At 34.7% G+C, this 26704-nt stretch overlaps 1 protein-coding gene across 1 annotated transcript in view; it reads left to right on the forward strand.

Annotated features, from left to right (window-relative positions):
* TRHDE (thyrotropin releasing hormone degrading enzyme) overlaps positions 1-26704 on the forward strand; it is a 360129-nt gene that overhangs the window by 277816 nt on the left and 55609 nt on the right. Inside the window, exons 11-12 of the mRNA XM_058673432.1 lie at positions 1232-1365; positions 1471-1526. Of these exons, the coding sequence (XP_058529415.1) occupies positions 1232-1365; positions 1471-1526 (190 nt within the window). The remainder of the gene's footprint in view (positions 1-1231; positions 1366-1470; positions 1527-26704) is intronic.

The following is a 26704-nucleotide window of genomic DNA, read 5'->3' on the forward strand; positions in this document are numbered from 1 at the left end:
GGATTCAAAAGGTTTTGAATCAATTATTGATGATGTGTGCAAATTAGTAATCTATAGCATACATTGTATTAATTAGACCACCTTAGTCCAAACCTGAATATCATATGTTCACTCAGTAATTTTTGCAGCATAGCCTTTTCTCACATGGCCTATTCTGAGAGTGAACTTTGCAAGTTCTTCCCTGAAAGAAATAGAGGAGGGAACCTTTATTGTGTGCTCTGTAATATGAAATGTAAATTACTTACTAATGAGATATGATTAGAGGTACATTCTCTAGTCAGACCTAAAGTATGTGGTTGCTCTGATGTTTTTCTGATTTTGAGTCATTGTGGAGGTTAGAACAGATTGGTCTGATGTTGGTTGTTCCATCTTAGCTGTCAGACTATGTGTATTGTATAAATTTTAAGTCAGTTTCCTCAAATGATTTGTATGAAACATGAATCCTGAAGACTGACAATAGAATTATTGAAAGTGTAAGCATGGTTTGGTGAAAACAACGGAAGCTAACTTTACAAGGGAACATATTTCTCCCTATGCACCATATTTGAAGGAGTCAGATATGTAAAATGTTATAGTACTAGCAGCCTTCTGTTAATTAAATTAACTGGTGAACATAGTAAGTGATTATCTTCCAAAACGGTTTCAGTAAGGAGAATCATTATTTTTGTTTCTGATTCTGTGTGTAATAGAAACTTGAGCAGATTACTTCCCTTTTTCTAGTATTATTGATGATAGTGAAAAATTCTTATTTATTTGTATTCCCAACAAAACATACACCAAAAAAAGCAAGAGACAGCAGTGATTTTCAAGTAAATGAGCTCTATTGTTTTAATTACTTTCTTACTGAATAAAATAAATAGAATCTGTCTAAAACCTTTTCTTTTATTCTGGCTGCATATCCCAGACCATCTAATTAAACATTGCATGAATACAGTGATAGATTTCTAAGTTACAATTATTTTGAGAAACAAAATTACGTACAGGTAATGGAATTTTGTCAAGAACAAAAAATGTTAATTATAAAAAGACATTTAATTGAGATAATAATGAACAACCAACGAACTTCTTTCTTCTAACAATTTCTCTGTGCAAATCAATCTAGAATAAGTTCCAATTAGGCATGTAGGATGGTGTTCTGTTTTAATTATTTGTTGTTATATTCTGTTACAAAAATGTTTCACTTCATTTAACTCTTAAAAGTTGAACCTATTTCTGACAATAATGTTTGCAGAACACCACAGAATAACTGCTTTGGACAAAGGAAGCTGGCTTTTGGGGAACATCAATCAAACTGGGTACTTCCGAGTCAACTACGACCTGAGGAACTGGAGATTATTAATTGATCAATTAATCAGAAACCATGAGGTATACTCTGGATTTGCCTATCAGTGATCTGTTTTGCTGTGTGAGCGCCTGTCATTTGAATCCTAAAGTATTTCTTTTTTCCCTCCCCACCAATTACCCTCTTAGGTTTTCTCTGTCAGTAACCGAGCAGGTTTGATCGATGATGCCTTCAGTCTAGCCAGGTACGTTTTCCTGTGAATCTTGACAGTCAAACCCTGTGCCTATACTATATCCTCTTATAAGCTGCATAGTGCATTTTGAACTTATGAAATTTTAAAAAGAAATTTCTATCTCACAATCTTTGTGTTAGGAGGTGAATTATAATCAGTGTCCTAGACTCTTGATCAATAATAACCATAGGGTATTAGCAAGACAGGAGAAACTTGATCAGTTTTGCTGGAGGTTCAATTTAACACACTGGAGATTAATAATCTCTTCCAAATTTCATTAATGAACTCTGCAAAATGGCATTGTGTCATATTTAATTTTCGAGGGAAAATACCTTCAAGTATCAACACTTTTTTCCTCTGACATACACCAGTATATCTTGTTCTAATGTTGTGCTGAATATGATTCATTATGGAAAGCTTGTGCTACAAAACAGAAATAACTATTCCATGGTGTGAAACTGTACTGGACAAAATATATATCAATCTTATAGCAGAGGCCTTTAGTTATATCAGGTACAGTAATATTTGTGTTATTTTCATATATAGATTTATATTAAAATCAATTATTAATTTGAGTAGTCACTTATGCAGTGCAGGTAATAAAAAACTATTCACTTAACTTTGAGACCAAATAATAAATATTATTAGTTAATATTATTTTTAATATTTTCCCCATACAAGTACAGCATAATTTTACCGAACTAATTTACAAGCTGTAGCTTAAGACATGTGGGGTGCTGCTTATTCACCTGCTATCATGACTTAGCACATTTGCTCCTAAAGCAATTGTGCAAGGTTAATTATGTATGTGCTAATATGAATAACTGAATTATTGCAATAAGTATTGTTGCAAATCTGGGGCCTGAAACCTTATTTGCAGTTTAAGCATTCCATCAAAGCCCAATGTCTTCTAGCTGTTAAGAATCTTATCACACCATAAAGCTTTGTAATTCACCAAAACTAAAGATTGGGACCAAGTTGAAGATTTTTTTTTTTTGGAAGAAATAGTAATATAAAGGGGAGAATAAGTGTTTTTCTATTAAATCAAGCAAACAAAAAAAAAACGCTCTGCCTTTTCTATTGTTCTTATTGAAGAAGCCAAGAACCATCATTGCTATTTTCTATTATTCACTGAATGATATTGTGTCAGTGCCTGATTTTAAACAGGCAGGTGTAGTTACAGGCACAACATTGTCTACTAAGTGGCAAATCTAAGGACAAAATATTAGCAAGAAAACTTGTAATTATTTCATATATGGCCAAGTGAATGTGGTGGTTTAATGGGAATGGGGTTTCATCCCAGAAAAAATGTAAATGAGGTCCCTTCTGTACCAATGCATCATCTTACTGAGCAAATCTTTAGAAATCATGGAGATGGAAGACAGCCTTATGAGATAGCAGTCAGTGGAGATGAAGACAAGGTGTGGTTTTTTTCTGCTGTGAAATATGAAGATTTCAATAAAAGAATTTGGTACCTCAAAAATTATGTTGACCCAGACGGATAAAGTTCACATAAATTTAGAAAGAATGCATGCTTATTTTAATATGCAGTGAAAGAGGCAGGAATAAAAAAAGGATGAGAAGTTAAGCCCCACAAGGAAAGGATTAGAGACTCAAAGACAACTCCACTAGGTAATACTTACAAACACTTAAAAAGAACCAAACAGTGCCATTTTCTACGTAAGAGAGTTGTCCTTCACTCTCACCTTAGGACTGGTTCCAGAAGTCCTCCTTGATACTGACGTTCAGATGCTCAAAACTTTTCCATCAAAGAGCATCACTGCATGCAACCTGTGCACAACTTTCAAAATACTTTAAAGCACATCAAAGCTACTCAAGTGCTGGATGAGCCGTTGTTCACAGTTTTAGTTAAGGAATAATGACAAGAAATAAAATCTATACATAGTTCAAATGTAATCTTTTTCCAGTATTTTTGGTTCACAGTTGTGAGAATCCATAGAATCTGTGAATAAGGAGAACTGACTCTAATTCATTTAACTTTCACAACACAATAATATATGTGGGTTATTATTATTATTATTATTATTATTATTATTACTTGACAGGTCATGTACTGTCCATAATGAGGAGAGGCAAGTCCTTTGTATCTGGGTGATCTGGCTGCAGAGCCCCTGCTTTGCACCAGGGCACATGTTAGTTGAAGAGAAGAGCACCATACAAGGGCTGAGGTGTCATGAAACAGTTTTTACAAACCATATGGGTTTGAAACGACAATGAGAAATTCAGTAGTACTGTCTTTAAAGACGTAAGACATTTGGAAATTCAAAAGGAAAGGGCCTTTGACTCACCCGCATTTTACTGTAGGTACCATTTTAAAACTGAATTGTTATTTTATTTAAATATACTCTTTGCTCATAAGGCAGAATGTTATTTTCCATGTGCAAATCTCAGTTGAATCTGTATTTGTTTATTTTATGGCTTGTGAGAAATGAGAGTAAGCAAATAAAAAATCAAATACCCCATAATTACTTGGGAGGTTGGGTGTTATTTGTAGTTCACTGTATTAGAGTGAATGTTCCTTAATTTTTCTATTCACTTTATATCAAATGTCTTTTAATTTCTGGAACACACCTTATGCTGTGTGGTTTATTTACAGTTGATAAGCAGAATGATATTAAATATTTAAATGCTGTGTAGTGGTTACTATGACACAACTTTTGTGAATAACCTCCTTTGTCATAAGGATACTTACTCTATGAGTTTTTTTTTAAGTTCTTAAGATTTATTTATTTTTCTTCAAAGTCATAGTTGAGAGAGAGAGAGATCTTTCACCTGCTGATTCACTCCCCAAATGGCCACAACACCTGAGCTGGAACAGTCCAAAGCTGGGAATCAGGAACTTCTTTTGGGTCTCCCACATGGGTGCAGGGGCACAAAGTCTTGCGCCATCCTCTGCTCTTTCCCAGGCCATAGTTGAGGAGTTGAATGGGAAGTGGAGCAGCCAGGACAGTACCCAGCTTGCTATGCCACTGCACTGGCCCACTCTATGAATGTCTGAGATGTCTTTTAGAAAGTAAATGAGTGTTCTTACTGTTATTGTTTGATGTCTGAGACAAATTAATTTACTTAGCATAGGTTGTATTGATTTTCTCTGGATGGGAGGGGATCTATTTGGCCCATTTTGTGAAATCCTTTCAATCCCCATCCACTTTGTCTTGACCCTCCATTCAGAAATATTTGACTCATCCTCCTTCACTGATGACACATCTGTCTTTTGCAGCAAGAATAAGGTAATGTTCTCTGGGCGTATGTTATAGTGAATCTCAACATGCCGCTCTGCTTGGTTCCTGACAGTTCTTAGATGTTGTGGGAAAGAACATTTTTTTTTTCCTTGTATGACTTTTGATAAACCTTGTATTACTACTCCCAGTGAAAGTTTGTTGCATGAATTGATAGCCCATTAATTCCTCTAACTTTAAACTTCCATGATACTCTTTCTTGTCGAACTAAGTAAACCTCCTAAAAGAATTTTTGGTAATTTAAAAAAAAACCCATAAGCTATTATTGTAAAAGATGAAAGCAAGGTAAAATACTCATTTTCCTCACTTTACCCTCTTATAAGTAAATTTTTTCTTAAATAATTGGTATCTGTTGAACACGATATTTCCTTACAGTTCCATTCAGTGTAATTTTTTTTCACATGAACAAAAATGCATTTTGTTCTCTGACTCATTTTAAAAAATAAATCTTGGGAGTTTTGCAATGTTTCTGTTTTCTCACTTCAACAGATAATCTCCTTCATTTTGCTTTTCTTATGATTATGTGAGTTTTTAAAATTTTAACTTCTGTAAATTGTGTTTTGGGTTCAAGGAATATACTACTTTTAATAAATATTTGAAATTGTATTACAAAATTTTTCCCAGCTGAGCGTTTTATCAGCCCCATGTATGCTGGGTTCCACTTCCTGCAAACCCTGCTTTACAGTGAATCCTGGACGTATTTTACAATTTAAATAATTGGTAACAAACATAATTTTAGAAAGTATATGTTCTACAGGCTTAATGAAGTACGTTCAATCATATACATTTTCTATTTGCATTTTTCTTCTGTGAGTTGTCACCTGAGTATTCAAAACTATAGTATTCTAATAAATATTGTACAAGGAAATTTTTCCTACTGTATTTTTGTATATATTCTGGATATTTGGGATGTTACTCTTTTTGATCCATTTTATAACATTTCTTCTACTTTTTCTCATTTCTTTTTTATTTTGTAGAGTATTTCATCATTCAAAGAATTTAGCGAAAAGATGATTAATTCAAATAGCATTAAATGATTAAGGATCATTTATTTTAACTGAAAAGTATTAATTCAAGAACTTGGAAGTGATTACACTTATTTTATACAAATATGGTTTACAATTTTAGTAACAAGTTTAGAAAGTTCAACTTAAAGTTATCAGAAACCTAACAATTTAACTTTTTAAGTTCAAATATTACAATTTAGGTGCTAAATATTAATAGGTAAGGAACTAAAGTTTTCCTTGGATGTAGCCAATTCCAAATGAAAGACATTTGTTGCTACTGTATTTTACCACAGAAGGGTTATAAATACTTTATATATATCATGACAAATAATTCTCACATATAAGGTTGATACTTTTCTTGCTTCAATAAAATTTACATTTAATTTTTTTGGAAATTTTAATGAATTTAGATTTACACATATAAGTGGGGTTCTAGGTGGTATTTTATTACATACATATATCATGTATGTAATATATCATTTATGATATATGTATGTAATACATGTAATGTACATCAATACATATATCATATATGTAATATATCATGTAGTGTCCGGTCAGGGTAAATACATTCTTTAAAATTTTTAATTCTTTACTGTTTATTTTATTATTTTATAATATAGTTTTATAGGCTCTGGAATTCCCCATCCCTGCTCCCCACTAATTGCCCCTATGTTACTACAATAGCATAATCCTTCATTCTGCTATTTCTGTGTATCCTGATATTGTAGATATGGACAATAGCAAAGAGTCCTGCATCCTATTGGAAACATATATTTAACAGCTTCATTGGGAATCCATCTTTGATTTGGAAGTAGGGATGCATACTGCATTTTCTCTTCATGTCTGGATGTGATGGTCTCTATTACACAGTTACTATACATCCCCTTAAATGAAAAGCCACAAAACAAAACCAACAAGAGGAAGAAAAATATTAATTTTCAGCAACATAAAGTTAAATAGCATGCTATGAATGACTAATGTGTCTCTGAAAAAGTGAAAATCCAAAACCTTGAAGAAGACATTGCTACTGTATAACATGTGTCACTGAAGAAATTAAGAAAAACAACTATTTTGAAGAAGTGAATATCAAAATAAAATATAAAAAATTACATGTAGCAAAAACAGTATTGAAAGGACCATTGCTCTTGTATTTTGCATGAAGGTTGCCTTGTGTTAGAGAGAACATATGATATTTGTTCTTTTGAAACTGACTTATTTCACTGAGCATAATGGTCTCTTCTTGGGACCATTTTGTTGCTAATTATACAATTTTCTTCTTTTCAACGGCTGATTAGTATTCCATGGAATAGATGTATCACAGTTTATTTATCCCCTCCTCTTTTGATGGGCATCTTGGTTGTTTCCATGTCTTTGATATTGTAGATTGTGGTGCTATGAATATAGAGCTATAGAACCCCTTCTCATATGCAGATTTCATGTCCTTTGGATATATTCCCAGGATTGGGATCGCTGGGTCATGTAAGAAATCAATTTTCAGTTCTCTTAGCACTCTCTCTACTGATTTCCATAGTGATTATACTAGCCTACATTCCCAACAGTGAATGAGGACACTTATCTCCTCATATGTACGAGAGCAGGTGTGTTAGTAGAGTTCTGAATGTAGGTCAGTCTCACTGCAGTTAGGTGGAACTGCAATGTGGTTTTCGTTTGTATTTTCCTGACTGCTTAGGAGCCTGAGCATTTTTTCATCTGTATTAGCCATTTGAATTTGTTCTTCTGAAAAATGTTTGTTTATTTTTTTCACCCATTTCTTCACAGGGTTGTTTGTTGTACAGCTGTTGAGTTTCTGAAGCTTTTTGCAAATCCTAGTTATTATTCCCCTATCAGTTGTGTAGTGTACAAAACAAATATTTTCTCCTTTTCTGTTGGTTGCCTCTTCACTTTGTTCATCATTGCCTTTGCTGTACAGAAGCTTTTTAGTTTGATGTATTCCCAGTGGTTTATTTTGGCTCTGACTGCCTGTGCTTTTGGTGACTTTCATGAGAATTCTTTCCCAGTTCCCATATATTGGAGAGTGCTTTCTGTGTTTTCCTCTAATAGATTGCTTTCTGGGTGCAGATTTAGGTCCTTGATCCATTTAGAGCTAATTTTCATATACAATGACAGTTGGGGGGGTCTTGCTTCTTGCCTGATGATCGGTGATTTTCAGCCTTAATTCATGTACATGTTATCCATTTGTATGTCTTCCTTTGTGAAGTATATTCTTAGGTCTGTTATCCCATTTTAATTGATTATTTGGGTTTTTGCCGTTTTAGATTGGTTGAAGAGTTGACTGTTTTTGCTTTTATTTCCTATGCTTTTGAGATTTGATGTAGAAAATCTTTGCCCATTGCACTGTCTTCAATCATCTTCCCCATATTTTCTGATACTAGTTTGAAAGTTTCAAAACCCACAGTTAGATTTTTCACCTAATTTCATTTGCCTGTTTTACACAGGGAGAATTTCATTTTTCTGCATGTAGCTGTCCAGTTTCCCCAAGATCATTTATTTTAAAAGGCTATTATTTTTCCAATACATGTTCTTAGTTTTGGTCAAAGACTAGTTCACTGTAGATTTGTGAGTTTACTTTTGGAGTCTATTTTGTTCTATTGGCCTGTGGACCTGTTTCTATGCCAGTATCATGCTTTTGGAATTACTTTAGTGTGCAGTATGTTATATTTTACTTTTAAATATATTTTAAAAGCTGATTTAGAAGGCAGTGCTAGAGACATTCTTCCATCTGCTGAGTTACTCTCCAAATGACCATAATGATTGAGGCTGTGCCAGGCTGAAGCCAAATATTCTGGAGCTGCATTCAGGCTTCCCATGAAGGTGACAGGGGCCCAGATACTTTGGCCATTTTCTTTTGCTTTCTCAGGCACATTGACAAGGTGGTGGATTGGAAGTGGAGCAGCTGGGGATTGAAGCAGCATTCATATGAGACGGCAGCATTGCAGGCAGGTGCTAAAACCACTGCTCTGCAATGCTGCCTTCACCTTTTTTTTTAAGAAGCTTATTATTTTCAAGGTCATGATTACAGAGAAAAAGAATACTTTGTAATATATTTTAAAGTCAGGTGAAGGATGAATGCCTCCTATTTTTTAATGTTTTTCAGTATCACTTTGGGTATCCATTCTGAGACTTTTGTCAAGTCACTCCTTTAATAGAACTCTGTGGTTCTATTTTACATTCAATAATTCCCTATCTGAAATTTTTGAAAATATTATTTTTCTTTAAATATTATTTCATATTTAGCTCAACTCTTCTGTAATGTATTTTTAAAGATTGATTATTTAAGTTACAAAGAGAGAGGGAAGACAGAAAGAGAGAAATCTTCCACATGTTAGTTCACTCCCCAGTTGCCCATAATGCCAGAACTAAGCCAGACTCAAGCCAGGAGCAAAGATCATCTCCTGGCTCTCCCTTATTCTTGGCCTGAGTTGAAACACTTGGGCCATCCTTCACTCTTTTTCCTCAGCCATGAATGAAAAGCTTATTCAGAGCATTTTTTATTCAAACTGGCATTCATGTTGGCGGTGACAGTGAGGAAGATCTTCCCTTTGCTCGTTCACTCCCCAAATGGATGCAATGGCCAGTGCTGAGCAAATCAAAATCCAGGATCCAGGAGCCTATTCCCATCTTCCATGCAGGTGCAGGGTCTCAAGGCTTAGAATCATTCTCTACTGCTTTGCCCAGCTACAAGCAGAGATCAGGATGGGAAATGGAGCAGCAATATATGAACTGGCACTCATACAGTATCCCAGTGTGAGCAAGGTAAAGATTTAGCCACTGAGCCATCATGCTGGGTCCTACGTAATCTAATTTTCATAGCTTGTGTGAAGGAAAGCAGTTGATCAGTTGTCAGGCTGGTTTTGTTGTGTTATGACACGGATTTTGAAAATGCTAAAATATCGAAATAGTTTTGTTGAATTGGAAAATATAAGAATGAATAAAATATATCCCTTGTTTTTAATGAACCCACCATTTAATAGGAAGATATATACTAGTGAGTTAACTATGCCTAATATACAAGAATTATAAATAAAATATTATGAAAGTAAAGAATTGAAATGAACTAGAAAGATTACAGGAAAAAATGGGACCAGGGTTGTGGCATGTCAGATTAAGCTTCTATTGCTCTAGAGAGGTCCAGTATGTAGCACTGGTTCAAGTCCTCCCTGCTCTACTTTCTATCCAGCTCCCTGCTGATCAACGCACCTTGAAAAGCAGAAAATGGGCCAAGCCTTGTCTCCCTGTTACCCGCATGGAAGACCCAGATAAAGCTTCTGGTTTTAGTTCAGCCTAACTCCGACCATTGCTTTCGTTTGAGGTATAAATCAGCAAATGGAAGATCTCTCTGTATATTGATAAATGTGCCTTTGAAGAAAAATATTTTCAAAAGTCATATAGAAAATAGCCATAGAGGGTAAACTTTACTTACTTCATTCCGCTAAGTGTTAGGAGAATGAGAACAGAATAAAAGCATGAACTAAAGGATGAAATTATGGAAATAATGTAACAGTGGTGATTCCTATCCATAACACCTCTAGGTTAGTCTTAGTTTGTGTAACACTTTGTCACAGATAGTTAAAGTATTTTTCAGGACATTTTACTGTAATCATCTTTAAGTCCTGGGCTTCCATGCTATAGTACTCCACTGAAAACCTACAGTATATGTCTGCATTTATAGGCTACACTGTTCCTGAAAGCATGTGCTGTTTTGCTCAGGGTTAGCAAGTGACTTAATACTTGAGCTGTCTTTAGTAATCGGCTGAGGGTGGAGTCCCAGATGTTGTCCTTGAGACAAGCATTTATGGGGAGAGACCAGGTGCTTCAGAGAAGCACAGACCTCCTGAGGCACTCAAGGCAGGCCTGTGGCTCTTGTGGCTGAGGAACACATCAAAAGCGAATTTGTAAAAGTAGAAAAGAGCTATTTTTATATCAGTCTGTAGTTTTGATCCATTTCCATAGCAAGCAGCCTGTATTCTCAAGTTACAAAACTATAGTAAAAGTTGTAGGTTGCATTGGATCCATTCCTTTTTGCGAATAAGTACTTCTGAATTTCCACATACAAGTGTAAAAGTTCTTGAATAAATCTATGTATTTGTGTTTTTCACCATCTCACACAGCTCCAGTGATTTTATAGTCACTTTGTAGTTAGATTCTTTGGTTATATGTATCCCAAATCTTGATGTTTTTGATTCTCTATTTCTTTTCAAAGACTGAGCCTGAAATTGCATGTGAATTTGCTCTGAACTTCCCCAAAATTTAAACTGTTTGACTATTCACAATGTTTTATTTACGCGGAGTACCCTCCAAAACGACCATTTTTTCTTACTAATTTTGCTCTAAACTTATAAGAGATACTTTTAAATAAAGATCCCAATATTCCTCTGCTATTGATTCCCAGATGAGAATAATTTGGCCTTCTTATTTTTCCATTTATAGATATGAGTTATCCCTCTTGCTGCTGCCTATGAAATATTTTGTATCTTCATGGTCTGTGCTCCTTTGAACATAACCTGAGATGACAACTGTATCAAAATCACATGGGATGTTCTATGAAAGGTTGTACATTCCTGGGCATTGTAGTACCATGTTAAGCAATGGCTTGAGTTGCTGGCAGGCTTGTATCAGAGGGCTCATTCAAGTCCTAGCTGTTCATATTCCAGTCTAGTTTCCTGGTAATGTGTGTGGGAAAATAGCAGAAGATGGTCCAAATACTTAGGAGTTGAATTCCTGGGTCCTGGCTGTAGCCAGGCCCAGACCTGGCAATTTTGACCATGTGGAAAATGAATAAGCAGGTGAAAGATATTTCTCTTGATCTCCTCTTCTCTTTTGTAGCTCTGCCTTTCAAACAAATAGGAAAAAACTTTTTTAGTAAATTTGCCAGGTACATCTGGGAATCTTAAGTTTCTTGTCTTTTTTTTTTTTAATAATTTTTCATGATATAGTTCCATAGGCACAGGGAATACTCCTTCCCACCCCCTCCCCCGTTCTCCTTCCCACCAGTGTAGTTCTTCAACAAGACAAATTCCGACATTCTAAATGATGTCTACTTTCTCATACCATAAACAGAGCAGTGGTGATCAAAACAGTCTAATATTGGTACAGAAACAGGGAGGAAGGTAAATGGAATAAAATAGAAGCCCCACAAGGGAGCCCACGCATATACAGCCAACTAATCTTTGACACAAGAACTGATAACAATCCTGGAAAAAAAGCCTGCTCTCTTCACGGTGCAATCTCTGCTTAGTATTGCAGTTTGTGTCTGTTAAAAATATATAAATAATCTCTACCATGAGCTTTCTTAAAATAAAGATGGACTGGTTGATGTGAAAGGCAGAGTTTCAGAGTGAAAGAGGAGGAGAGGCAGAGGGAGAATGAGGTCTTTCATCCACTGATAGACTCCCCGATTGTCAGCAATGGCTGGGGTTGGGCTAGACCTCAAAACCAGAAGCCAGGAACTCCATGAAAGTCTCCAACAAGGATGGGAGGAGCCCAGGTTTTAAGACCAATCCACACTGCTCGTAATGTGCATCCAGGTACTTCTGCAGGGAGTGCGTAGAAGTAGACAGCTAGGATCTGACTTGGTGCTCATATGAGTTGCTGGTGTCATAGGTAGCAGCTTAGCGCACTCAACCATGACACTGACGCTCAGTATGAGCTCTTCAGCTCCACTGATCTGTATTGTCTTGCTTGCATCCTCATCAGAATAAGCAATATTGTGAAGTTATCCTTCAGTTTAGGTATGTTAGACCCCTGGGTATACTTAGCAGATTAAACAATAAACAGAAATGCAGTTGGCACATCAAAGAACAAAAATACCAGATCAGAAAATTTACATACAAAAGAGAAGCCAGAAAGTCAACTACTTGCCACTCACAGTAAACCTGGCTTTGAAAATGCTTTAGATGATAGCTCCTGTATGCTCCTGATAAGAATGCAGTCGAAGTAGAGATGCCTGCTAAAATAACCTGTTCCCTTTGCCACAATCTATTATAAACACTTTGGAGAAGTCCTGCCTGTGTCTGGTTTCTGACATTTTAAATTGTTTTTAAGATTTATTTGACTGACAGGCCTGGTAAAAAAGAGAAGGAGATGTACAGATCTATCTGCTGACTCGCTGCCATATGGGCAGTGCCTAGTGCTGAACCAGGCTGGATCCTAGCATCTGGAACTCCATCCATCTGGGTTTCCCACAGAGATAGCAGGGCCCAACTGCCTGGACCATCTGCCACTGATCTCCCAGGTGCATTGGCAAGGAGTGGAATCAGAAGCAGATCCACTAGGACTTTATTCCATATTCCAATATGGGATGCTAGTATGATAGGCAGTGGTTTTTCTGGCTGTGTTCATGTGTGGGCCTCTGGGTTCTGATATTTACTGTCTGCACGTACTTGGACCAGTCATCATTCCCAGAATACATGTCATGACTAACAGCGAGTATTTGCTTGGGACTGTTAGCTAACTTCAAGCTATAGCCTCTAATCTGACTGATTTTGTTTTAATTACTAAAAATCTTGTGTGCTTGTCATTTAATTTAGAAATTCATTGCTGGCTTCTTATTGGTTTTCATAATTCATCACATTTATTTGTATTCTTCTGTTGGTGACCCTTTAACTGACATTCCCCAAATTCCATAATCCAGCCTAATGCCAACGTTAAGTAACACCATGATATGGCTAAAGTGTGACTGTTTTTCCTCCTAGCAAAGGGAATGAGAAAAGCTTGGTTTTTGGTGTATGTGGAAAGTCTGAGAGGTACCCAGTCAAAACAGGACACTCTTGTCTCCCAGGAAAGAAAGTTAAAGTTTTGAGACACAGTTTATGAGAACGGTAAACTGTATCTTTTTGTCTAATTCTCAATAAAAACTCTATTGGCTTTGGCCTTAAAAAGAAAAAAAAAATCTTTTAGGTTTTATCATGAGATGTTATAAAGAAATCTTGCACATGAGAAACATACAAATGTGTATTAACATAGGCTTTCTCTTAGAGTAATTTTACTATTCGTCTTCCTGTGATGGTCTTTCCCATCTCTGCAAGGAGGGCCAAGGGGCCTTTCTGATTATCATCGTTCTCAGTATAAATGGTAATCAGCCAACTATAAAAGAAGTGCTCATTTATTTTCCCTAGAAATCCTGAAACTTATGGTTTACTTCAATAGTTATTTACTTAAAGAGGCAATATAATCTTGATAAGAAAACTACAATATAAATAATTGAAAATAAGTATTATATGCAATGGCCATGAAAAAATATAACTTTTTTTAAACAAATGGAGCAGTTATAATTTGGGTAAAAAGGAAAAGAAACAGGGATCTTTTGCATCATGAGACTTTCCATGATGAAAGCACATTTTTCTCTATGTGACAAATTTTAAAAACTTTTGGAGTTTGTTTGAGATACTCTTTTACATTTAAGAAAACATCAGATTGACAAAACCTGATTCTATTGCAACTATACCAAAGTCTACTTAGTACCATTTAAAGATAGACATGCAGACCAGCTCCGAACCTAAGAAGTGGTGCTGGGCCCTGTGGATGTGGACCCTATCTCAATGACAGATTGCTTGATTTTTGAACCTGGAACTGTGGGAATGCTGCAGATTTTTGTTACTGGAGTGATCAGCAGAGCTTTTCATTGCTTCATCTAATTAGTCTGAGGATTTAACATAAGTTCAGTATTAACTCTCTAAGTCACCAGGTGGTAGTGGTGACCTGAAGGGGAAAAAGAGAATTTGCAATGAGGACAACCATATTGTCAGTCTAGAGGTTTGTATTCGATAAATTCAAACAAGGTGAGCAGCACCTGAAGAGAATGATTGAGCGTTAGAGGATTTTATGTAAATGATAACTTAAGCAGTGAGTTAGCAGAGTACTCTTAAAATTACCCTGAGAGATACCAATACATAAAAGAACTTCAGAGGAAAATTAGTTGATTTTGCATTATGATTGTACAAATATATTTGGAATTAGTTGTGTAAGATGAGGGCCCAATGTGAATTTTATCCTTGTCATACAAAGGAAAATGTTACTTATCATTTTAGATCAATAGGGAACCCAAAATTACAGTATAGAATTAATGTGCAAAGAAGTAATGCCTATAGCCTCCTACATTACTGTATTTTTAAATTTCCATCTTTGTAGAGCTCTTATTTCCAATTTTTAAATGTTATTGAAGTCTGATGAATTTTGGCAATGGTAGACTATCAGTTACTTTTTATAAGTGTGGAAAGAGGAAAAATCCATATGAAAATTTGAATTTCAGTAGATTCAAAATAAAATGTGGGGTATTTCAGTCAATTACATATTCAGTGTGGACTGTAATGAGTTTTTCAACAAATAGAAAGAAATAGATGAATCCATTTGGAGGTAGATGGCTAACAAACACAGGGTCATGATACTTATTCCATGATCTGAAATTACTGTATTTTCTGCAGGAATGATGATTTTGTTAAGCTCTCTGATAAGAAAAACAACATAAAATTTTTACATTAGCATTTATGAGATGATGTTTAGTTAAAATAAATTCAAGTGATTTTCATTTTAAAAATAATATATTATTGAGATAAAAGTAACGTATGTAAATTTTACACTAAATAATCATGAATGTAACAGTATAGGATAACATGGGCTTGATGCAGAAATTTTCAGATAGTCACTTACTTCAGACATGCCAAATTAAAAAATAAGTAAACTGTGTGTTCTTTCTTGTTGATTTTTCAAGAAAAATCATTTATAAGCATGCAAAGAAGTTCATAACAAAATTTTTCAATATTTACTTACTTGGTTTGTATGTGAGCTCGTCATCCAGCAGCTATTGTGCATTACAGATGTAGTAGTCTCCTGGGTGTATACACATGACACTAAAATGAAGTCTGTTTCTCTCCTTCAACTGATAAGTGACATGAGAGCTTTTTTATAAACAGACAATATGAAAATAATGACAAGCACTTCACAATGCTTTTAATAGGTGGAGCTTTTTAATTTTAATGTTTGAGGCTTATTAGTAAGAATAATTCACAAGTGGAAAATTCCATATAAAAACTTACTCAGCAATATCTTCTTATACATAATAACAGCTCATTATATTTGGAAATACTTGGGCATTCAAAATATATGTTGAAAGAAATGATGATCCAAAATGTCTTGTCCATGGTGTGACAGTTCATTTACTCAGCAAATATTTAATAAATTCTGATACAGCAGACCATTTAATAGACACTAGCGTGAATAGCAGAGTGGAAGTCCCTGCCTCCATAGATTAAGTGACAGCAGCGAATGATGACAATAAGATTATCAAGGAAATAGTTAAATATATGTCAGTTGGTATCCTTGTAGAGTAAAAACATTAAACAAGGCAATGTAAATTATACCACTGTTTGGAAATGGGATACAAAGAAGTAATTTATTGTGCACAAGGTAGCAATGCGCATGTGTCAGATGATATTCCTTATCTACTGTTTTTCTCCCAGCAATACTGCATGAGTATTAATGTTATTTAATTTTGTTGTGTTTTTTCCAATTTAGAATCTATTGCTAGGTTTTTGTTACAGAAACTTTTCCATTAAGGTGTTACTCACCTGTAAAAATGTGACTGATTTGCATGTAATTGTATACCCAACACTGAAGTTGACATGAGGAATAGGTTTCCTCCAGACTATTTCCAGTTCTATGTCCTCCTTCTGACTCCAGGCAAAACTGAATCAGTTCTGTTCTCATCATTATTTTGCCTTTTCCCAGATTTGGTTTAAATGGATATACAGAGTAGGGAATCATTTATGCTTGACCTCATTAATGTAGCATGAAATTTTGAGTTTCATCTCTATTGTTCCATATATTAATGTATTGGTCCTTTAATATTATGGATATATTCTAAACTGTCTTAATGTTCATGCTTGATGGACATTTGTGTTTTCAGCCCTGATGACTACAATAAACATTTGCATCAGTGTTTCTGTTTTAATGTTTATTCTTTCTTTTAGCTAGTGGACTAGCAGTATCATGTGGTAAACTTAGCAAGTTTATTTTGTAAAATGCTGTCTTACTGTTTTGAAAAGGGACCATAGCATTTCCCATACCAAAAAGTAATAATTTATAGTCCCAGTTTTTTATATCCTTTCCAGTTCTTAGTTTTTTCAGTCTTTTTATTCATCACTATGTTGGTAGAAATCACTAATAAAATATGCATTTCTCTGTTAATGATGCTGACATTATTTTCATGTGCTGATTTGCTATCTGTACACCCTTTAATGTGAAATATCCGTTAAAATCATTTGTCCACTTTTAAAAATACTATCTTATCTTGGAGGCAAATGATTTTTAAAACTGATCTTTGATAAACCCACTTATGAGATAAACTCATATTTTGCAAAATTGTCTTCAACTTTGCAGCTTTGTTTGTGGCTTTCTTGTGTTTAAGATTTAGGGTTTTTAATGTCAAGGTTAAATGTATCCAGTTTTTTTCACAGTTTAGGTTTTCCATATCCTTTTTAAAAGATATCTATGCTAAAGACAATCTTAAAAGGTTTCTCTTTTGTGTTTTCTGATAGAACATTAATTATTGTAACTCTTGTGCAAATATGTCACCCAGATTTATATATTTTTTGTGTATGAAGCAGGGGAAGCAGAAGATAAATTGGTTTTATTCTAATTTTCAGATATTTTAGTGCCCTTTGTTGAAAGACTCTTATTGACTTTGTAAGTCAACTTCATAAAATCATATAGCTATGTAACATGGGAAATCTATTTTTATTGTACTCTGTAGTCTGTTCCATTGATCTATATATATATTTCATTATGCCAACAACACAGTGTCATGATTACAGTAACTTTACAGAAAGTCTGTTAGGATTTGAAGATGCTAAGAATCCATAGGAAATTTGAAAAAAAAAAGTTCATCTTAATAGTACCTTTGTCTTTGGCACTGCTCATTATCAGCGTATTCCTTTCTAAGTTTCTTTTTGCAATGGCTTATAGTTTTCAGTGTGCATTTCTTAACTGTATCTTATTAAACCTATTCCAGCACATTATATTGTTTTGTTTCTATAGATGAAGTTATTTTTAAATTCCTCCTATGATTATTATTTTTTTTTTGCCTGTATATGCTGTGGTTGCAAGTACTGGTCTACAGATTTGTCACCAGTTTTCATAAAAAAACATTTATTGTATCACAATTATATCTGCTTATTTATATATTGTCTAGAATGACTTTGATGCTACAAAGGTTGGAATTAAGCATTTACATTAGAGACTATTTGGTCTACGAATCTGCGATTATGTGGTCTAACTTTTCTGGTAAAGTATACCAACTCCTCATTATATATGTGTGTGTATACATTTGAATTTTATATCCTGAAATTCAGCTCTTTGTTAGGGTGTCATATTTTCGTTGGAGTTTTCCACAAAGAGTGTAATATTGTGGGGAAATAACCATGGTTTATTTGTTTGCTTGTTTATTTTTGTTAAGAGGAAAGGTTTTATTTCAGGCATCTGGGAGCTTGAGGCGAAATCTCTTGGTCCAAAATATCCTCTTTTTACTGAATGAACCAGCCAATGAGGCTTTTTAAAGGGATGGGGACAGTTGTAGGTTGAAGTTAGAAATAATGAGTCTATTTGTGTATGCTTGTGCAGTTGTTTAGGTTTTGCTCTGGAGAAGTCCAGGGAATATGCAGGATGTCAACTAGGTGGAATCTTCTTGAGGCTGGGCTCAGCATCAGTAGTGTGGAGGTGCCTTCCTTTGCTGGATTGAAGTCTGTCATTCCAAGTCTTCTCACCCTTCTCCCCTCAAGGGGCACATAGAAGTCCTATGCAAATGTTACAATTCACTAGACTAGGCAAACAGGTAATTCACAAAATCAGTTATGTATATAAAACATTTTTTAAATATGAAAGGAAGTTGCTGTTATAGTTACAATTTCCATGATTTCAATTTTTCAATTCCATTAGCTATGGAATATTGAGTGTCAACTGCGCTCTAGCTACTTGCTGCTGATTTGGGATGTGGTAGAGGATTTTCGGAATGCAAAACTTTGTTTCTCCCCCTTAAAAGGGACCACATTCAAATTTGCAGTGTCTCCAGGTACGTAGCATTACGGCTTTAAGCATTAGTAAATCCCCAATATTATTATTACAATATTGGTTCAAATTGTAAAATTCCTTCGAAAGTGGATTTAACTGAAAATGATACCCAGGGGAAAAAAAATTCAAAAACCAGTGACTAGCTCCCATTTAACAATTATCACCAAAGATTTTTAATCTCAAATTCAGAGAGCTTCAATGTCTGGGTCACATATTGTATTCAGCTGATGGGCACATATTAGAGGTGTAGAAGAATGTTCCTCAGCTGTTAAGGTTGTAAATAGCATCGCGTTTTGATAAGGTTACAGATTTCCCGCTTTGTGTAGCTGTGAGGATGTTTTAAGCCATCTGGCTTTGGAAGATTGTTTTTCTTAATTAGAAAACTTAAGAGAATCATATTTTTCTATGTGTAACCCCAGAGGCACATCACGCATGCGCCCGCCCACACACACACACACACACACACACACACACACACACACACACACACACACACATAGACTTTCTTATCTCTTTCTAGTTGTAAGGCAGGGGACAGGGCCATGAATTTAGCCTTTAGGAAGGAGGTGGCTGGTAGCAATGCTGTTGCTTCCATAATTTCCTGAAAGGTTGCTCCTGCATTAACAGCATCTATTTCTAAATGTGCTGTTCAAAAACACTCATGCATAATTTCTTCAAAAGTGTCTGGAAGCAAGGCGGCTATATGCAAAGACAGTGACATTTTTAGAGCAGTGTTAAATCCTCAATTTGGCTTAGCAGTTCCCAAACAGTAGAAAGTAAGCCAGTGACCTCCCTGACATTCCATGAGTGGCAGTTTACAGCAAGATGGACTCATCAAGAGTGAACTTATCTACCACCTGCAGTACACACAAAGTCGTTACTGAGTAGGCCTTGGCTGGCAATGTCCAGCTTGCTTATTTCCTTTTAGATTTTTGGGTGAATAGTCTGAGCCTTAATTCCTTTTTCCTGATTACAAAACAGTCAAAGCATTTCTTTTATTTCAGCCTGTGTGCATTTTACTTCAGTTTCATGCTTTACTACACTGGCTTGAACCTGTAGGACAAGATTACATAGAAGCGAGGGTAACTACCATCAATATCATATTTGAAATCTTAAAATATTCAGTCTCACTCTTGAGAATCATATTACCATTAATTTTATCATAGATACTTTTCATCAGATTGTAGAAGTTACTTTCTTTCAGTTGGTGAAAGTGTATGTAATGAAGAGATGTTGGATTTTATCAAATGCTTTTAATAAATCTTGTTGATATTTTTTTACATGTCATGAATTACGGTTACTGATTTTTGCTTGTCAAACCAGTCTTGCATTCCCAAGAAAATAGTGTATTAAGCTTTTAACTTTTATTGAATGTGACTTATTAAAATAGTATTAAAACTTTCTCATATATTATCCTAAGAACTGTATTTCATTTTTTCTTTTCTTGTGGTGTCTTCAGTTTTAAAATCAATTCTAATTAAATTAATTGAGAGATGACCATCCTTCATTATTAATTGTAAAATTACAGACTTGTGTCCTTTCTCACATATATGCTAGAATTTATTAGTGATGCCTTTAAGGCTGGAACTTACTATATTCTTTATTAAATAAATAATTTTTCTCATTGTTCATAACTCAATTTTTATCTTTTGGGGACTTTTTTTGTTTCTCTAGTTAATCTTGGTTGTTCAAGGGATTGACATAGAGTGTTACATATTGCTTAATGTACTTGCAGTGTCTAAGGATTCTGGCTGATAATATTTCTTCTCTTAGTAGGATTACTGATCATTTTGGCTTTCTCTTATTTTTCCGTGATCCTTTTGACTAGAGATATTTTTGGTTCGTATTCTCAACAAGTTAATTTTCTGGTATGGGTAAATTTTAGTGTTTTTTCTGCTTTCTGTTCCTCCTATTGATTAATTTTCACTTCTGTTTGCTTGGAACTTAATCTCTACTTTCCTGGCTCCGGTGACACAGTCATCAATCACTAAGACCTTTCTTTTTTTTAGAGCATATGAAGATACATTTTCTTTTAGGAAAGCTTTGTAGGCATGCCTCAAAATTTGATAGATATGGTTGGTCACATTTGATTTAACATATTTTCCAACTTTACATATCATTTCTTCTAAGAAGTAGTGATTACTCAGAATCATATGGTTTGATTTTTATGTTTTTTTGATTTCCTATTTCATTATGTATATGTTTTAGTTAATTCCAGTATGGTAAAAGAACATACTCTATGCAATTTCAAGTTTTAAATATTTGATCCTTTATTCTTACCCAACATTTTTCTCTTTTCTGATGCATACAATATGTGGCCTTGAGAGGAATATTATCTGTTATATTTTGGGTGTATTTAATTGATTTAGATTTACGTTTTTTACTTATTCTTCAAATTGCTAACAGCACACTTTTATAGTATGCTTATTTTGAGAAAACTATTTATTTCTCATTTTAATTAATTTTTACATTATCCACTTTGATAATTTGAGAATAAACACCAGGAAGCCAGAAAGTGTTCTTGGAAAACTTCAATTAAAAGTTGTTTATTTTGCTGCAGTATATTTTAGAATCCATGTATAGTTTTTGGAAATATATATTCCCCATAAATTTTTGAAGACACCTTCATCATTCATTTGCAGGAATTGCAACTTATTTTGGTGACAAAGTATTCATTCATTTGAAAAGAAGGAGAGTGAGAGAAATAGGAAGAGAGAGAAACAGACAGACTGAGCGACTGGGACCCCATTAGTCGAATAGCTTCCCAAACACCCAAAGCAGTATTAAGCAGCCTGGATTGTGCCAGACCACAGAAGGAGCTGGAAGTTGATCCGTTGTCCCATGTTTGTGACAGGTGACCTGTTTTTTTATTCATTGTTTTCTCCAGGATCTGCAGTCTCAGGAAGATGGGGTTGAACATCTTAATTGCTAGGCTAAGTGTCCATGCCCACCCTAAGCTGATCGTTTAATTCTACATGAAATGAACGCTTTCAGTATCCTCATACACATTTCTAATCGTATCATTTCCCCAGCTATTTTTTATATTTCATCGTCTCCCGCTTATCTTTTGTGGTATCTATTTTATTTGACCTTAAAATGGCCACTGCGTCTGAAGTCTTAGCCCACTCTCAGTATCACTGTTGACACCTATTTGCTTGAAATACCCCCATGTCTTCAATAGTGTGTTTTTATAGACAACATAATCCTAAAGAGTTTTATTTCCAGGATTTCTGCCTCTTAATTGAAATGCTTAGAGTTTTTATTTCATGTAATTATTAGATGCACTTGAGCTTGGATCTTCTATTTTGTTTTGATTATTTTCTACTTCTCTTGATAGTTAACTGCTTCACTAGTTTCTTCTTTGCTGCCGTTTTGTTCTTATTAGCTGCGCACTTTCAGAATGGGTTTTATTTCCCGTTGGATTTTTAGTTCTGCTTCTTTGCATCGTTTTTATCTTTAGTATTTCAGTTAATTTGTAGCTAACGGTTCATCACACGTAATAAAACATGAAAATCCTTCAACCTCACAGTACCATATGCTACTTTTTTTCTGTCTTTATATTACAGTTACATATATATATATATTCCATTCACTATAAATCCCCAAATAAAATATAACTTTTAAATATTTATATGTTTACAAAGAAATTAAGGAAGAGATTCATAGAGAAAAAATAATTCTGCACACACCCTGGATTTTACAGTTTTGAAATTCATTAGTTTCTAAGAACTTCAACTGTTTCTGCTGTCATTTCTTTTTTATGAATATATTTATTTGAAAGAGTTAGATGGAGAGAGGGAGGGAGGGAGAGGGAGAGAGAGAGAGATCTGCTACAGATGGGACTTTAACCAGAGCCCGTATGAGATGCTAATGTTGCAAGTAGGCAACTTTTCCCACGAGGCCACAATGCTGCTGTTGTGATTTCTTGAATTGAAACTCGGTTGCCAAAAGTTCTTTGCTTGCTTTTATTTGAGTTTTTGTTTGTTTTTTCTCTGCTCTCAATATTTCAATAACCCCTGGTCTGATGGGTTTTTCTTTCAACACTTTAAAGATTTTTCTTTCTTTTTTTTCTTTTCTAATTTTTAAATGAAAAACTATTTTCATAATAATTTTAATGAGGAATTAATCATTAATTGCCCATTATTTCTCTGTATGTATATACATTTCCTTTCTGGCCATATTCAAAATTTGTTCTTTATTTGAATTTCAGCAGCGTAACTCTGTTGTGCCTTGACATGCCTTGGTGTTTATTCTTTGTGACATTGTACATTTTGCAGTTACAAAGTCATTCATTAACTTTTGAGAAAAATGGCCATTAGTTTGTCAAAACTTTTTCTGCTCCATCCCATTTTTTTTACTGTTAAAGTTGAGTCACTTGTTATTACTACCTATTTGTGTATTTAACCATGGAACACTGAAATACCAAGCTTACCCTGTCTTTTCATTTTCTGTGTCCAATCACCTATTTCAGGTACATAAATGAAATAGTATTATATTTTTTTAATCTAAAATTTCCTTTTATTTGTTTTCATTTTGCCTATGAGGTATTTTTTTCTCCCCTAAGCTTTGCATGCCTCAAAAACATATTTCTCATTTATTTTCTGAGGATAATTAAAATATTTATTTTCAAAAGCCATTTAAAAGAGCCTTTAAAAGCCATTGTGCCCCAGTAGCTGCTTACCTCATGTCATGGTTTCTCCTCTTGATATGCACTATTTTGTTATTATCATTTGAAAAACAGCAAGAGACAATGCAAGCACCATTTTTGGGTTTGGGCAGCCTAAAACCCCTAGAAGGGATCTCAAGCCAGGTCTCCCACCTGTGCGGCAAGGTTCCATTCACTTGCGAAGCTACAATTGGAAGCAGAAACCTGAATCTAGTCATGGGTAGTGTGCATTCCAAGTGAAGTCTTAACTATTGCATCAAACACATGGTTGGTTCTGGTTTTTGATTCCTCACACTTAATCCTTATTATTGTCACTGGCCTTTTGCCAAAGGAAGTTTTGCTATGTTTTTTCAAGAGGCAGATTCAGTTTTAGTTAAGATCTTTTACCTGTGGTGGAATAATTAATTAATTAGAGGTGAAGAGAGGGACACGGAGAGCCTCATCCACTAGCTCATTCCTCTGTTGTCCACAATGGTCAGCAGCGAGCCAAGCCCACTGAGGAACCAAGCATCCAATGCAGGCCTTCCAAGTAGGTGGTAAGATCGCAAAGAGTTGAGACATCATTGTCGCATCACAGAGTTTTCATTAGCAAGAAGCTGGAGAGATTGGCATGGAGCTACACATCTTCTAAGAATATAGTTACTTAGTTTTTTATGAGAGAGAAATAGGGAGAAAGACAGTGGTATCAAAACTCCCAACTGATCCTTCATCCCTCAAATTATTCCCATACCTGGGATGATAATCCATACCTCAGATTCCTGCTACAGGTGGAAGTGGTCCAGACTGAAGCTAAGATCTGGAAACTCATTCTAGTCTTTTATGTAGGTGCTATGTACCCAACCCCTGCTGCCTCCCAGAGTGTACATGAAATCATTCCAGGGAAGCTGGAATGAAGAGTGGACGTGTAACTCAAACTCAGGCATTTGATATGGGGTGTGGTATCCAAAGCAGTATTTGAAGAGCTGGCCCTCATATCCACCTCTTGGAGGAATGTTTTAAATTCTGACGTACACATTAGGTGATGCAGTTAATAGTCACAGAACTGAAGAGTGTTAGGAAATGCTTTCTCTTTTAGGATCTTTTATTCTCTTTTGTATTTCTGCTTTGCCAACTTTTTTGGGGGGTAGGGGGTTTCTAGTCTAGAAAGTTTACACACTTCCATAATGCATTTTTTATTACACCACAACATGCTGTTGAGATTGCTTTAGTCATATTTGTACAATTGTAAATGTATTATCAAATGTAAGAGCTGAGATTAAATCAGCCATGATTGAAGTGAATCTCAAACTCAGATTCTTGAAATGTCACCCTTACATTGGTTGTCACAGAAGCTCAATTTCATGTGTATACTATAATTAAACATTTTCCAATTATTTTAAATTTAAGCTGTTTCCGCTTTTTGCTCAGGAATAATTCTAAAGAATATTTTGGGTTATTAATTATCTAGTATAATATATTTGTGAAACTCATGATTGAATCTATAATTATAAATAAAACTAATTGCCACAGAAGTTGAACAAATTGCTCTCAAGTGAAATAGATGAGTGTTTTCTAGCATGAATATAATCTTAAACTTGGTGCTATTTATTCCCCTTTGCAGATTACTTCACACCAGGAAATTTAGGAAATCTTTTTTTAAAATATAATTGATCTGTTTTCTTCAATTTTTGGTTTAGAGAAATAGTGGCATTTAAGACTTTTGATGCTAGAATTAGATACAAATATTAGTCTTTGTTCTAAAAAGATGTGACTTTGAATAAATTATATACTTCTCTATCCTTTTCTCATCTGTGTGGGGATTGAAGACTATCAAAATGAAAATTTTATTTGGAGCATTAAATATTTTATTATAATTAAAACATTCTGTGTGTCCCCAGGCCCAGTAATTGCCCATTCAATATTTTCTGTTACTGTAGATTATGACAGAGAGGAATCTCAGTTATTATATTGAAGAGAGAAGTGCCATGGAGATGAGAATCTGGGATATGCTTTATTACCTTAGTTTCACTTTGGTTGGAAACAAATTATTTTGTGTTAATTTTATTGACTACCCAAGTTTTAATCTGAATCCACTTGTTGACTCTGTTTTCATGCTAATTCATCTTCCTCTGCAATATATTCTTTCTTAGCTTCCTTTTGATAATATCACTCTATGCTCGAATAAACTTTGCGATACAAAGCATGCAATTTTAAATATGAAAGTGCATGCTAATATTAAACTTAGTAATTTTGATAAACAGATAAAGGCAGCATAGATACCTAGATAAATATGGCTCCATGATATTCAAAGCAAGAAACCTGTTAGAAACTTTCATATATAAACTGAATATTTATCAAATAGAAATTCTGAGAAATAGAGTTAATTCAGTCATTAAATAAATGCTTATGAGGATTCTGTTTTAAGGTGTACACTACAAAATTTGGTTGAATATCCTCAACAAAATTTAAAGAGTTAAAACTTCACAATTATTAAGTGTAGAATTTATCTGATATAGGACTTTGGTATGTAATGTTTATCTAACATAAATGCTACATTATTTAAAAAACACACATATATTCTCTCTGTCTCCCTGCTCCCATTCACATGAATAAAATTTTTGAAAAAGCATATATCTATAAAGAAAGAGTGATCATTTTAAAATTATAACTGACGATTTTCCAATGCTTCATGGAAAAAAGCAGCAAGAATTTAGAATGATCTTTGAAAGACACTGAGAAGGAGGAAGCCACAACTCATGTAAATGGTATTATACCATCTGCATCCAGCGTTTTCTCGTCAATCATCTTAAACACTTTAACAATGGCTGACATTTCAGAATCATATTCAAAGAAACTCTAAAACAAAGTGATTGCAAGGACACATCAGGTGGCAGATGCAGGAGTTATGGCCCTATAGGCCAGGCCACCTTTGGGGATGCATACATCCCATTCAGAGTGCAAGGCCAGGCACCTTGGCTGACAATCCAGCCTCTTGCTGTTGTGCCTGGGAATGCAGTGGAGGATACCAAAGTCCCTGGATGCCTGCCATCCCTGTGGGAGACTGAGATGAAGTTCCGGCCTCCTGACATCAGCCTGGCATAACCCCACCTGTTGTAAGCATTGCAGTAGGTGGAAAATTTCTTCCTTTCCTTCTACCTCTCTTTCCTTATCCCCAATTTGTCACTTCACCTTTGT

The sequence above is a fragment of the Ochotona princeps genome, chromosome 15 (genome assembly GCF_030435755.1).
Source record: "Ochotona princeps isolate mOchPri1 chromosome 15, mOchPri1.hap1, whole genome shotgun sequence".
Lineage (NCBI taxonomy): Eukaryota > Metazoa > Chordata > Mammalia > Lagomorpha > Ochotonidae > Ochotona > Ochotona princeps.